The sequence below is a fragment of the Tamandua tetradactyla genome, chromosome 7, assembly GCF_023851605.1.
Source record: "Tamandua tetradactyla isolate mTamTet1 chromosome 7, mTamTet1.pri, whole genome shotgun sequence".
In the NCBI taxonomy this organism is placed as follows: Eukaryota; Metazoa; Chordata; class Mammalia; order Pilosa; family Myrmecophagidae; genus Tamandua; species Tamandua tetradactyla.
The window spans coordinates 62,401,531-62,414,903 of record NC_135333.1 but is presented as its reverse complement, the minus strand read 5'-3'; the positions used below and the strand labels follow the sequence as shown (position 1 = coordinate 62,414,903).

The window sequence follows — 13,373 nt, the reverse complement described above, 5'->3', positions numbered from 1 at the left end:
AGGCTCTCTAGGCTGAGAGACATTTTAAAAAGTAGAGTGCAGAGATTGATAAACTTTTTAAGTAGGGGGATAACAAGCTCCTAGTCCCTTTTCCTTTAGAATCTGATGGGGGAGGGACAGTGAGGAAAAGGTAGGAAAGGTGGCTAAGGAACTTGAAGGGCAGTTAAGGCTGAGCTTCGCTCCAGCATTGGAAGGGTGGACCATCTACTGACTCACAGGAAGATGACAACCTCTGGAAAAAGTCAGGATTTCCTGCCATCTTTAGGGTAGATGTGAGGGCTTGCTAGCTCATTTGTGAAGTGCTTTGTGTCATCTCATTTAATATTCAAACTTCCTTTTGAAGTTATTGAAGCTCTATTATCCTCATTTTGTAAATGAAGAAACTGAGGCTAAAAAAATTGTGTGATTAAGCTCATATAACTAATTAATGGGAGGGCCCTAAAATCTTTTGATTCACACAGTCTTTCTTTTCTGCTTCATATTACTGTGGTGGGAAAAAACAGTAAGGGTGAGGGAAAGATTTTAGCAAAAGACATAAAAGTGTGATTCTTTATAGTCCCCCTACCCCAAGAAGAGTACTAAATATAAAAATCGATCCCATTATAACACTACAGGGTAAAGTGGCAAATGAAGGAGGGGTCCATATGGGTAGAACCTGTTCCCCACTTTTAGCTGGACTGAAATGAAGCTTTAAACCATTCTTTTAGGGCATGTGCTGTAAGTTTTTTTTCTTAAAAAAGCCCTCTTTTTTTTTCTTTTTTACACTGATTGTTACTTTCCTTTCTTTTTCTTTTTAAAGATTCTTTTTTTTTTTTTTTTTTTAACATGGGCAAGTACTGAAAATCGAACCCTGGTCCTCTGGCATGGCAAGCGAGAACTCTGCCTCTGAGCTACCATGGCCCCCTGTTCTAGTTTGCTATCTGCCAGAATGCAATCTACTGGAAACAGAATGGCTTTTAAAAAGGGGAATTTAATAAGTTGCTAGTTTACAGTTCTAAGGCCCAGAAAATGTCCCAATTAAAACAAGTCTGTAGAAATATCCAATCAAAGGCATCCAGGGAACAATACCTTGGTTCAAGAAGACCGATGATATTCAGGATTTCTCTCTCATCTGGAAAGGCACATGGCGAACACAGACAGTCACAGTTTGTCTCTCGGATGGAAGGGCACATGGAAGAACACGGCATCATCTGCCAGCTTCTCTCCTGGCTTCCTGTTTCATGAAGCTCCCTGGGAGGCATTTTCCTTCTTCATGTCCAAAGGTCACTGGCTTGTGGGCTCTCGTGGTTATGTTGATCTTCTCTGGCTCTCTCTGAATCACGTTAATTCTCCAAAATGTTTCCTCTTCTATAGGACTCCAGAAACTTCTCAAGGCCCACCCAATGGTAGAGACATGTCGTCATCTAATCCAGTTTAACAACCACTTTTGACTAAATCACATTATCCAGGGAGATGATCTGATTACAGTTTCAAACATGCAGTATTGAATAGGGATTATTCTGCCTTTCTGAAGTGGGATTTAGATTAAAACATAGCTTTTCTAGGGGACATACATCCTTTCAAACCAGCACACCCCTTTTTTTTCTTTTCTCAGTATTTTGTATTTATTATTTACGTGGTAAAAGGAATTAAATAGATATATTTTGACAATATCATATAGCTGTGCATTTATCATCATAATTGATTTTTTTTCTTTTTTGTGAAAAATAACATATATGCAAAAAAAACAATAAATTTCAAAGCACGTTGCAATAATTAGTGATAGAAGGATTTCAGAGTTTGGTATGGGTAACAGTTCCCACAATTTTAGGTTTTTACTTCTAGCTGCTCTAAGATAGTGGCGACTAAAAGAAATACCAATATAATGTTTCAGCAATCATACTCATTTGTTAAATCCTATTCTTTGTACAACTTCACTATCACCTTTGATCTTTTTCCCACTCTTTGGGGTATTTTGGCTATGTCCATTCTAACTTTTTCATGTTGGAAGGGGCTGTTAGTAATATTTGATAGGGGGATGGCACTAGTTGCTGTTCTAGAGAGGTTGGCCCCTCTGCATTTCAGGACTTACCTCGTCCAGGAATCTATCTGGAGGTTGTAGGTTTCTGGAAAATTACCCTCATGAATGGAACCTTAATAGAATCTTATAGAATGCCCTAGATGTTCTTTAGGATTGAAAAAAGCCCCTTATTTTTAAATATATTTTTCTTCAGTCTGTTTTTAAGGACTCAGAATACAGGGCATTATACTTTTTTAATGCATTTGCCTTTTTAAAAATTTACGTATTTTTCCCCTTATGAAACAGTGAGCAGAGAGACCAGGTTTGGAACCTGCCCATGCAAAAACAAACAAAAAAAGCAGTGTGGTAAGAGACAGTTGTTTGGGACCAGTGTGGCTAAATTGTCAGTTAAAGCCATAAAACCTTTTGATGATATTCTTTTCTTTCCAGGTATGGGAAGGCCGATGGCGAGTAATCCCTCATGATGTATTACCAGACTGGCTCAAAGATAATGACTTCCTTTTACATGGACACCGGCCCCCTATGCCTTCTTTCCGGGCGTGTTTTAAGAGCATATTCAGAATACACACAGAGACAGGCAACATCTGGACACATCTCTTAGGCACGTAATATCATTTGTGTAACGAATGGTGATTCACTTTTTTCTTTTCAGAAATTTGAGGGCAGGGACAGAACTTTAAAACTGTATTTGGGATTTGCCATTTTATTTTCCCAATTTCTGATGGAAATTCTGTTGATTTACTTTCTGGTTACCCTAGTTTGCATTATGATTTTATTACAGCTAAGTCATATTTATTCTTACTACATTTAAGGAACCAGTGTCCTTGAGCCAGGACAAGGAAAAAATACTGTTTATAAAAATGTATTGTGTTTTGATGAGCACTGAGGTGTGAAGGTATTTATTTAATAGAAATAAGTTTATTTTCAAAGTCATTACTTTAAATATTCACACTTAAATTTCAGTTTCACTTGAAGTAGAATGTGAACTTTAATATTTTTTTCCCATCATGATTAGATACAACAGTATATGGATAGGACAGTATAAAGAATTCAGTGGGGAAAGAACATTATTTTCAACAAATGGTTCTGGGACAACTGGATGTCTACATGCAAAAGAGTAAATTTGGACCCCTACCTCAAACAATATACAAAAACTAACTTAAAATGGATCAAAGGCCTAAATGTCCGAGCTAAAAGTGTAAAACTTTTAGTAAAACATAGATATAAACCTTGGATTAGGTTGTGGTTTCTTAGGTGTAACACCTAAAGCACGAGTAATCAGAGGAAAAATAAATAAATTGGACTTCATCAAAATTTAAAACTTTTGTATATTAAAGGACACCACCAAGAAAGGGAAAAAACATCCCAAAGAGTGGGAGAAAATATTTGCAGATTATATACCTGATAAGGATTTGGTATCCAGAATATATAAAGAGCTCTTACAATTCAACAAGAAAAAGACAACACAATTTAAATATCAGCAGTGGATCTGAATAGCTGTTTCTCCAAAGAAGAGCTGTAAATGGCGAATAAGCACTTGAAAAGATGTGCTTCATCATTAGTCATTTAGGGAATTGCTAATCAAAACATAATGATACACGATTTCATACCCACTAGGATGACTATAATCCAGAAATGGAAAATAGCACGTGTTGGTGAGGACGGAAACTGGGACCCTAGTACATTGCTTGTGAGAATGTAAAATGGTACAACTGCTGTGGAAAACAATTTGGTGGTTCCTCAGAAAGTTCAACAAAGTTACCATGTGACTCAACAATTCTACTCCTAGGAAGATATCCAAGAAAATTAAAAACACATGTTCATACCAAAATATGTTACACAAATGTTCATAGCACCATTGTTTATAATAGCCCAAAGTGGCAACAACCCAGATGTCCATTAGCTGATGGATGGATAAACAAAATGTGGTACATCTATGCAATGGACTATTATTTAGCCATAAAAAGAAATGAAAAGCTGGTACCTGCTACAACATGATGAACCTTGAAAACATTATGCTTAGTGAAAGAAGCCAGACAAACAGACCACATACTATTTTATTCCATTGATATGAAATGTCCAGAACAGGCAAATCCATAGTGACCGAAAGAAAGTAGATTATTGGTTGCTGAGGGCTGGAGGGAGTGGGGAATGGGGAGTAATTGCTAACGGACCTGGGAGTTCTTTCTGAGTTGATGAAAATGTTCTAGAGTTAGATAGTGGTGAAGGTTGCACAACCTTGTGAATGTACTAAATAGTTTCTGGTCTGACCCCATTTGACTTGCATTTCTTGTCACACATCTGATTTCCACTGTGGCCTTAAGTTCCTGCCCACTAGTACAGTGAGAGTCGTAGAACAGAGGAGTCAATTTTGTTGCTGGCTTCTAACTCAAGGGCAACTGTTTTGTTAAACAGATAAGGCAGTCACTAAGCAAACATTTAACTTCTTGATTTGTGTACCTTCCTTGTGTTAAATTGTTCTTCCCTAGGCAAATAAGAACACATGGTTCCTTACTGTGGAGAAGATTTAAAAACTGGTTAGGAAATGGCCTGGATAGTTCTTAATAGGTCTTAACTCTTCATCTGTTGGGCCAGCTGGTGAGGACCAAACAAGCATAGATAGTGCTTCTTGACAGCTGTTGGTAGAGGAAAGCTGTATTTCTTAGCAGGGTTTTGGAAATATTGGAATTCATTGCAAAAGCAAAAGCAAAGTGAATCTTTGAAAGCCGGACTACAACATATGTGCCCAAAACTTAAAAGTGAAATTTCATACCAGATCTAGAAGTAGAAGTGGATTCTTTTGGTCTAAGAAGTAGCAGCACTGTCCGGTTTCTTATTGAATTATGTTCTTAAATTAACAGATTGTTATATACTGTATACTCATTTATGAAACTGGGGTGTTTATGATACCAGAAATGTTCAAGTAAACCAAAATTTTGGGTAAGCTTCAGTTTGGAAAATTATTTCTCATGGAAATTCTGATTCCATTATTATTATAATTGTGAAGAATTGAAAATAATCAGTACAAAATACTATCTCTTCAAGAGGATGATTGTTTATGTCTCTCCTGTGTTCTTTTCTAGGTTGTGTATTTTTCCTGTGCCTAGGGATCTTTTATATGTTTCGCCCTAACATCTCCTTTGTGGCTCCTCTACAAGAGAAGGTGGTTTTTGGATTATTCTTCTTGGGAGCCATTCTCTGCCTTTCTTTTTCATGGCTCTTCCACACAGTCTACTGCCACTCAGAAGGGGTCTCCCGGCTCTTCTCTAAGTAAGTTATCTGTAAAGTCCATATTTTGATCAGTGACTTAGGGTCAGTGGGTTAGGGAAAAATTTCCAGCAGAGTTGGCAGAATACTTGTTACCATCTGATGGGAAGGCTTTTTTCTTCTTTTAAATTAAAGTAAGTAAGTGACCCAGTTTGCTTCTTAGCTATTATTGATAAGCTCGTTTCATGGATGATTAATTGGAACCTGTAGTGGACAGGGCAGTGATTTTTTGCATTAAATGGATTTTTTTTTCCTGTTTTAGATTGGATTACTCTGGTATTGCTCTTCTGATTATGGGAAGTTTTGTTCCTTGGCTCTATTATTCTTTCTACTGTAATCCGCAGCCTTGCTTCATCTACTTGATTGTCATCTGTGTGCTGGGCATTGCAGCCATTATTGTCTCCCAGTGGGACATGTTTGCCACCCCTCAATATCGGGGGGTGAGAGCAGGTAAGAGCATGTGGAGGTTTTAAATTTATTCATCAGTCATTTATTAAAGGTCTTCCATTCACCAAAGCATAGTGCCCATATCCCTGTGATGCAGAGATGAATAAATCAAGTTCCTCCTCTTAAGGGTTTTTTTAGTATTACCATGTTTGTTATTTGCCCTAAAGCATTAGGGTTGAGGGATGGTGGTGGGCAGTCTTACACAACTCAGATATATCTCAGGAAGTATAGTTTACTTAAGTTTATGTCCATAAACTGTCCATAGGGAGGCTTAGTAACCTTTGTAAAATAAACAGTGATTCCTTTACTCTTTATAAAGGAGTTACTTTTTATAGTTCTTTGAGTTATGATTTTTTGTTTGGGTTTATATATATATATATATATATATATATATATATTTTTTTTTTTTAACGTGGGGTGGCACCCAGAATCGAACCCAGGTCCTCTGGCATGGCAGGCAAGCATTCTTGCCTGCTGAGCCACCGTGGCCCGCCCTGTATTTTTATTTTAAAATATGTAATGTGCTTTTGTAATTAAGCAGACTCTAATTGTTCTACCAAAGTAGGTGCTGTACATCTCCTCTGATGTAGGTTAAAGGGATTTTTTATATATAAGGTGAAGATGTTTAGCCAGAGATTATATGGAAAGCCAGAATCCCCTTGTCAGAGCCTTTGTGAAGAGTACGGAGTTGGTAGAGATATGTTGTGTCTCCCCCGGCCTAGGGACTCCTTGCTGGCAGGGCTCTGCCTTCAACTTTCTGTCTCCAGCATCAAGTCCAGGGCCTGATGACCGTGAACAGCAGCATTAAAGGGGCTGGTTCTCCTTTCAGTCTTTTTTTTTTGTACATTATGTATGTATTATGACCCAAACTTTGGTTTATCTGCCATTATCTAGAAGATTAGAAATAGAATAACTTCATTTTAGTAACCACTATCATAACACTCTCTCTTTCTAAGTGTTCATATAGGCAAGGGAACAGTGCTCAGGGTTGGCAATCAGCATTACTTAGCTGTGGCCTTAAACCTGCTTGAGCACAGGAGATAAGAACTTCTTTGCTGAGTAGAGCTGAGTATTCTGCTATTTATATACATCAGAAGAACCAAGTTCCTGTGCTTTTGACTTAGAGAATGATAGGCAAGACCATTAGCAGCCTTTGCTTAGCATGTTGAGGAAAGGAGCAAGCAGAAGAACAGGATCATGATAATTTTCTTCAGAGCAGAGTAGAGGTAGGAAGTATTTTTTTTATTTAGGCCTACTTGTCTTTTGCAAGAAGAGCATTGCCATTTTCCTCTTCTTTTAGATGCCCATTTTATTTATGAGTATGCATATCTCTGTATACATAAATATATCGTTGCATACCAGCACCTTATTTGGTAATATTCAAAGCAGTTAGTAGGCCCCTTGTGCATTGAGAAAGCTTACCAAATGACGGTTTGTTTTGCAAGAGTCATTCTTAACTCTGCATCAAGATATAGGAGCACTTACTGGCTGCTGTGAGGAGTTTCCATTTGTTTTGATTGCCATACAGGTTTCAAACTTGGTCAATTATTGGCCTCCACGCTTTTTTGATCATGACTTTTTCTAAACATGTGTATCTAATAATAAATAAATTCATATGCATATAAATTACAAAAGTTTTTACAAAATAGTGACCATTTGTGACAGCCTATTTTTTATTTGTTCTATTTCATTTAAAAAATTTGAAGATTCACTTAGTTGTTCTTACAACTTCCCTATATAGAAGTTTGAAAAAATACTATTTTAGATCATTTTTGAAGGCTTGAAGGGCTGTGGCTGAGTGATTCTGACATAACTTCGATATTCAGTTGCTGCTTTTGGCGTGTTTTTTTGTTCTCTTTTTTCATCATCTTACTTTGCATAGTATCTACCTCAACCCCAAAGTCTGATCAGTTACTTAAAGTACTTTAGAAAAATTTATTTTACATACCCAGTTACAAGCCATTGATTTAGAATACTATTAAATTTATGGCATCACCTAACTCTCCAGGAATCTGGGTGTGTCCCACCCTTCTACCTCCCTACCCTCCCCCAAAGAGAGGATTAGATAGGTAAAATTACTCTGTGTTGTAATCTCTGCTTGTAAAGAAGCAGCATTAGAGGAGGTTTAAACAATCTCCTGGAGCTATCCTTTCCTAAAACACTTAGCAACATGCTTCTTCATCCCTTGAGGATTGCTGACTTGTTAAGCTAAGCTTCTCTCAGCAGGAGGCTCCTTGCATTTGTAAATAGATCTGTTAGAACAGATCTTATGTCTTCTGTGGCCCAGAATTTTAAGAAACTTCTTTTCCTTTCAGACAGGAAGCTAATTATTGCATCCTACTTTGAAATACTCAAAGAATTAATGGTTTACAGAATTAATGGTGCTGTGCTGTAATATTGACTTATTCTTCCTTATTTTTCTTTTGTATTTTTACTTTGTTCTCTTCTTGCAATTCCTAGGAGTGTTTTTGGGTCTAGGCCTGAGTGGAATCATTCCCACCTTGCACTATGTCATCTCAGAGGGGTTCCTGAAGGCTGCCACCATAGGGCAGATAGGCTGGCTGTTGCTTATGGCCTGCCTCTACATCACAGGAGCTGCCCTGTACGCCGCCCGCATCCCTGAACGCTTTTTTCCTGGCAAGTGTGATATCTGGGTAAGTATAATCCGGGGCTATTTGGTGTGCATACATATCTGTTAGTGGGTTATTGGCGGACTTGGGAAGTAATGTCATTGAAAATGTTTTCGATTCAAAGTGGGGAAGTTTGTATTCTAGTCCTAACTCTGTCCCTAATTAGCTGTTTTCTTTGGACAATACGTAAAACAGTAACGGACATTTATTGAGCACTTATTTGGTGCCAAGCACAGTACTAAGCACTTTCCATGGATTTCCTCATCTGATACATTATTATCTTCATTTTATAGACTAGGAAACTGAGGCTTAGGGAGTTTAGCTAACTTGTCCAAGGGCATATAGCTAGTAAGTGGTAGAACTGAAATTTATATCAGGCCATTTGATGTCAGTTTACTATACAGTACTGGCAAGTCACTTTGCCATTCTTTCCTCATTTATGAAATAAGAATGATGAACCAGATTTTCACCAAAGTCCTTTTGGGGATCAGATTTTTTATTTTTACTGAAGTCCTTTTTGATTCCGAAATTCAGTGGTTCATAATGAAAGATTGAGTGTGCGTATGTTATTTGGCTGGAAGAGCTAACTGGATGTGTTAATGGTTCGAGAGGAAGATAGAGAAAAAAGAAAATCTAGAGGAAAGATGGGAAATATAACTGAAGAGGGCAGGAGACATTTTCAGCAGTAGAGAATTGGAGTGTTATTTAATGTGAAATCTGACCTTTTAATTCTGTTCCTCAGCCCATTGCTGAGTGATACAGACTAGGTTGATCATCTGATCTCTGTAAGTCTAGTTTCTGTAAAATAAAGATAATGCTGGACTCAGGCAGCATTTTGAGTTCAGATTTGCTAAATCATCTTTCTGAAATTACTTCAAATCATAATTTTCACATTGCTGTGAAAAGATTTTCCCCATTTGTTGGGAAAATTAATTCCCCTTCATTTCCTAGAAAATATCTCTTTGTATGTGACTTGTGAATTCTAGTTTATACTGCTAAAAATCAATGTCTTTTCCTTGATAAACACTGTTTTGGCACTGCACTTTTTTGTTTTGAGCTATATTGAGGGAATAAAAAGCGATGTTGGGTGCAGTGACAAGTGATTAACCCCCTTGAGATAATAGCATTCAATAGAACAGGTTAAATCAGAAGTAATTTCACATGCTTATAGACCAGCTTCTGGCCCAGGAAGGAAATAAGAGGGTTTCCTTTTGTAGTCTTTTGATATTAGTATGTTATTTGGGTCATTCCAGAGTCTTAGAGCTGAAGCTCTAGGATCCGTGTATTTTGACCTTCCACCCAATCTTGGAACTCTCTCTAGTTTTTCTAACAGACAGCACTATTTAAATTTTGTCTGTGTAATGGACAGAAGAGTCCCTCAGCAGTGACTATAAAGAATTCCTGTCTAGCCAAAACCCACTGCTAGGCATCACAGGATCCTTGGGTCCCTTGTGGTCTGCAGACAAGAGAATCTGTTTTACGACATTTGCTCCTGAGCTCAGTAGTACACTGGTGTTAAGTGTGCACATTTTCATGGCTAGAGCTTAGTGACAGCACCTTGATTTCTTTGGGGACAGGTGGCTTTCACCTCAGCAGAATATGATACTGCCTAATGGATGGTCCAGAATCTGTGGAGATCTCAAATTTATCTTTGTGACATTCATTCCCTGCCCTCTGCTTAGCGTAATCCAGGATTAAGTGATCCTAAGAATCTTTAGCAGACTTTTAATAATGTATGGTTTCTTCACCTCTGTCCCACCCCCTTCTCCCCCCTTCTTTTTGTCTCCAGTTTCACTCTCATCAGCTGTTTCACATCTTTGTGGTTGCTGGAGCTTTTGTTCACTTCCATGGTGTCTCAAACCTCCAGGAGTTCCGGTTCATGATTGGCGGGGGATGCAGTGAAGAGGATGCACTGTGATGACCTCCTAGTGGCCAGGGAATGTGACCCTGAACAGGACCTGCAGCACCTGCAGGCCTCCTTTACTGGCCATTGATGCCAGTACCAGAGGAGCCCCCAAACTCTGACAGCCTCATGGGCTTTGTGATGCCCCAGGGGCTCCAACGTGGTACGTGACCAAGAAGAGAAAAACAAAAATAAATCATACCTCAAAGGATGGAGTGCATCAATTTGGAGAAAAGGAGAAGTGACCCAAACCCTGACTCACTCTTGGTATCTACAGATTGAGGGCTCTGCAGGACCCTTGGCAAGCTGGCTTCTGATCATATTTATTTGTAAAAGATGGGGAACAGTTAAGTTGGTGGGTTTTTTTCTCCATTTCTCCTTAAAACAATAATACAAACCAATTTAGGTGAACGTTTATATCCTATTAAGGGGTGGGAGTGATTTTAGATGTTCTTTTGGGAGAACAAAGAAATTAGTGTAAATAAGATTTCTAACTTACCGTTGAAGAATTTATAAAAAATGTTAAAACATTGGGGTAGGGAGGGAGGGAAGATTTTTGTATAGAATGAAACATGCAAGTACCACACACTGTTTCAATTTTGCACAAGTGACTGTAGGAGGAGCAGGTGATCGCCCCAGAATGTATCAAGTATAATGCCTTGGTGCACCAAGGTGCCTTTCAAAGGCGGACATACCTTGGACCCTAGCAGCACAGAGGGTGTAGCCCCATTCCAGTGGTGGCATTCTCCCACCTGAGAGCTGAGACCTCTAGGAGTGGTGAGGTAGAAGGGAGGGGAATGTGTTTTCTCAGTGGAAGTAGCACGTGAATGAAACAGTAAACGCTCTAGTTACTGTGCCATTGGAGAAGGTAATTTGTTTTCTAGGCTGATAGTGACCCTTTTTAAAGAGTAGAGTCACCAATTTGGGAAAATTAGTTATGTTGCCATAATTTAAGGGGATGGAGGCCATGGAGGAACTTTAACTTTAACAGGGTACTTCGGCACCCTGTTCAATTTTGTGGTAATTCTGATTTCTAATTGGAGAGGTGGACATTTTTCCATATCCTTGCTATGGAGCTCTGGAAGCCTATACATTTATTTCCCTTGATTAAAATCATTGCCCTTACTACCCTTCTCCTAGGAATAAAAATTGACCTCTCCCTGGCATCAGAGAGTCAGCCATAAAGAGATTCTTACTTGTCCAGGTGCCTCTTGAGCCCATTTGCATAGATTGGGAGACCCTTTCCTTTGGATTGGGAAGGATGAGTTTCTCCTTTGGCATTCTATCTTGGAAAGCCTAGGTATGACGGATGAGATCTCCTTGAATAAGAAACCAGCACAACTGTTGTAAAGCAGAGTCTACCCACCATGGAGTTGCAGGCATTCACTGAACCTCATTTTACAGGGATAGATAGTGTGGTTGGGATGGTTAAAGGGTTGTTGTGTATTATGGTAGAATAATTCTACTGGTAGAATCCTTAAGGCCATGTCTTTGAATTGCTGCTAGGAATAAAAAAGGATTGCTCATGTCCCAGAGGGTAGAGTACCCTGTTATTATGGTGTCTGAGAGAGTGTGGGAGAAGGATCTGGTTCATAGAATTCTGGTCTTGGCTCACAGGTGAACCATCAAAATAGCACCTGAGTTTTAGGTTACTATCACCCAAGACTTAGGCTGATTAAATTATATCCTAGGAATTGTGGGTTTGAAGTAAAGTATTGAAATTCCTAATGTGGGGGCCAGTACCCTCAAATGGGTATTTGGGGCTATGGAAGAGTCTTCTGTTTATTCAGTACAGAGTTGCCTTGGTTATTTTTCTCCTTTCTCTCCCCTTCCAACCTCCAGCAAAAGCTGGGGAACCAGAAAGAAGGAATTTATAGTAGAATTTGGAAAGGATTTAATTAATTAGAGTATTTTGGTTCTGGGTAAGGTCACTGCCCTGGGTGCTAGGTAAACTGAGCAAAATATTCAATGGGTGAACTAGTGCAGTGCCTCACAGAATAAAGAACAGTGTTAATCTCTTTGAGGAAACAGAGTCCAGCAGGACAGTGTCCATCTGGAAGGAAGCTCACTTAGTTCCATGGGGACAACAGCACATATCAGAAGCCAGATTTGCTCTTCAGGCATGCACTTTGGGATTACAGGGTATAAGACACAGCCCTGTAGCACCACCAAGAGAAGTAGCAGTCTCTGGCCTCAGCCACTCCACACCCCAAAGGAGGAGCTTAATCTGGTTCAACATAGCACAAGCCCTTAGGAAAAATGAAATCAATTTCACCAAGAAATAATCCAGTGAAATCTCCCTCTTTAGGGTGGGATGTATGTGGGCGTGTGGGCGCCCATTTCTGTGTGTGTATGCCCATTTATATATATATCTACATGCACCTCACTACCAACAGCCTCACTGCGCACTTGGTCTTGCAGTGCTAGCTGAGAATTCTCACCAGGTTGGCGCCTGAATGCCTTACTCTCTCAGCAGTCAGAGGCTCGCTTGCTCTGTGCAGATTTTTAAATTTTCTTTCTTGGCCCTAGGCTGTTTAGAACCTCAACAGCTTCATTCTTTTCACCATTAAATAGTGGCCTTTTCAGTATTTTCTCCCTTCCCCTTAATAAATTGCAGAAGCCACAAAGCACATTTTTGGGGATCAGAGAAGGTTGGGGTTCCAGAAAGGCATCTCTGTGATGGTTCCATTCACCATGGGATTTCCCTACTTGCTGTATTCTCAACTTCTAATAAAAAGAACCAAATGGAGTATGAACTGTTGTTGTGTATTTTTTCCTGCCTCAGTTTTCCAAGCCCCTTTCCCATTTGAAACCCTAATTCAGACACTTGAAGCTCATGAGACATTCAGAAACTTCTGTGTTTGGGAATGCACAGCTCAAAATGCTTATGTCCAACTCACTTTCCCAGTTCCTCATGCTTTCATTGTAACTGGAGCCTGGTTTGGAATGGAAGACAGAACTCTAAGGACCAGTTCTAAATGTATTACTGAAGTTTATAAAATTAATACTTAACATAACGAACACTTTATACCAGGGACTGTGTTAAAGGACTCTTGATAGCTCATATCATCAAAACTATAATCCCAAGAGCTAGTATTATGTTCAC

The 13,373-nt window shown here is 39.0% G+C and overlaps 1 protein-coding gene across 3 annotated transcripts in view; it reads left to right on the top strand.

The window, feature by feature from the left end:
- The window catches only part of ADIPOR2 (adiponectin receptor 2), a 96,101-nt gene extending 83,047 nt beyond the window's left edge, over positions 1-13,054 (top strand). For all 3 annotated transcript variants that reach the window (XM_077169606.1, XM_077169607.1, XM_077169608.1), the window contains exons 4-8: positions 2,450-2,621; positions 5,104-5,290; positions 5,550-5,737; positions 8,195-8,388; positions 10,154-13,054. In XM_077169606.1, the coding sequence (XP_077025721.1) occupies positions 2,450-2,621; positions 5,104-5,290; positions 5,550-5,737; positions 8,195-8,388; positions 10,154-10,282 (870 nt within the window). In that variant the 3' untranslated portion in view covers positions 10,283-13,054. The remainder of the gene's footprint in view (positions 1-2,449; positions 2,622-5,103; positions 5,291-5,549; positions 5,738-8,194; positions 8,389-10,153) is intronic.
- Positions 13,055-13,373: the final 319 nt, after the last annotated feature.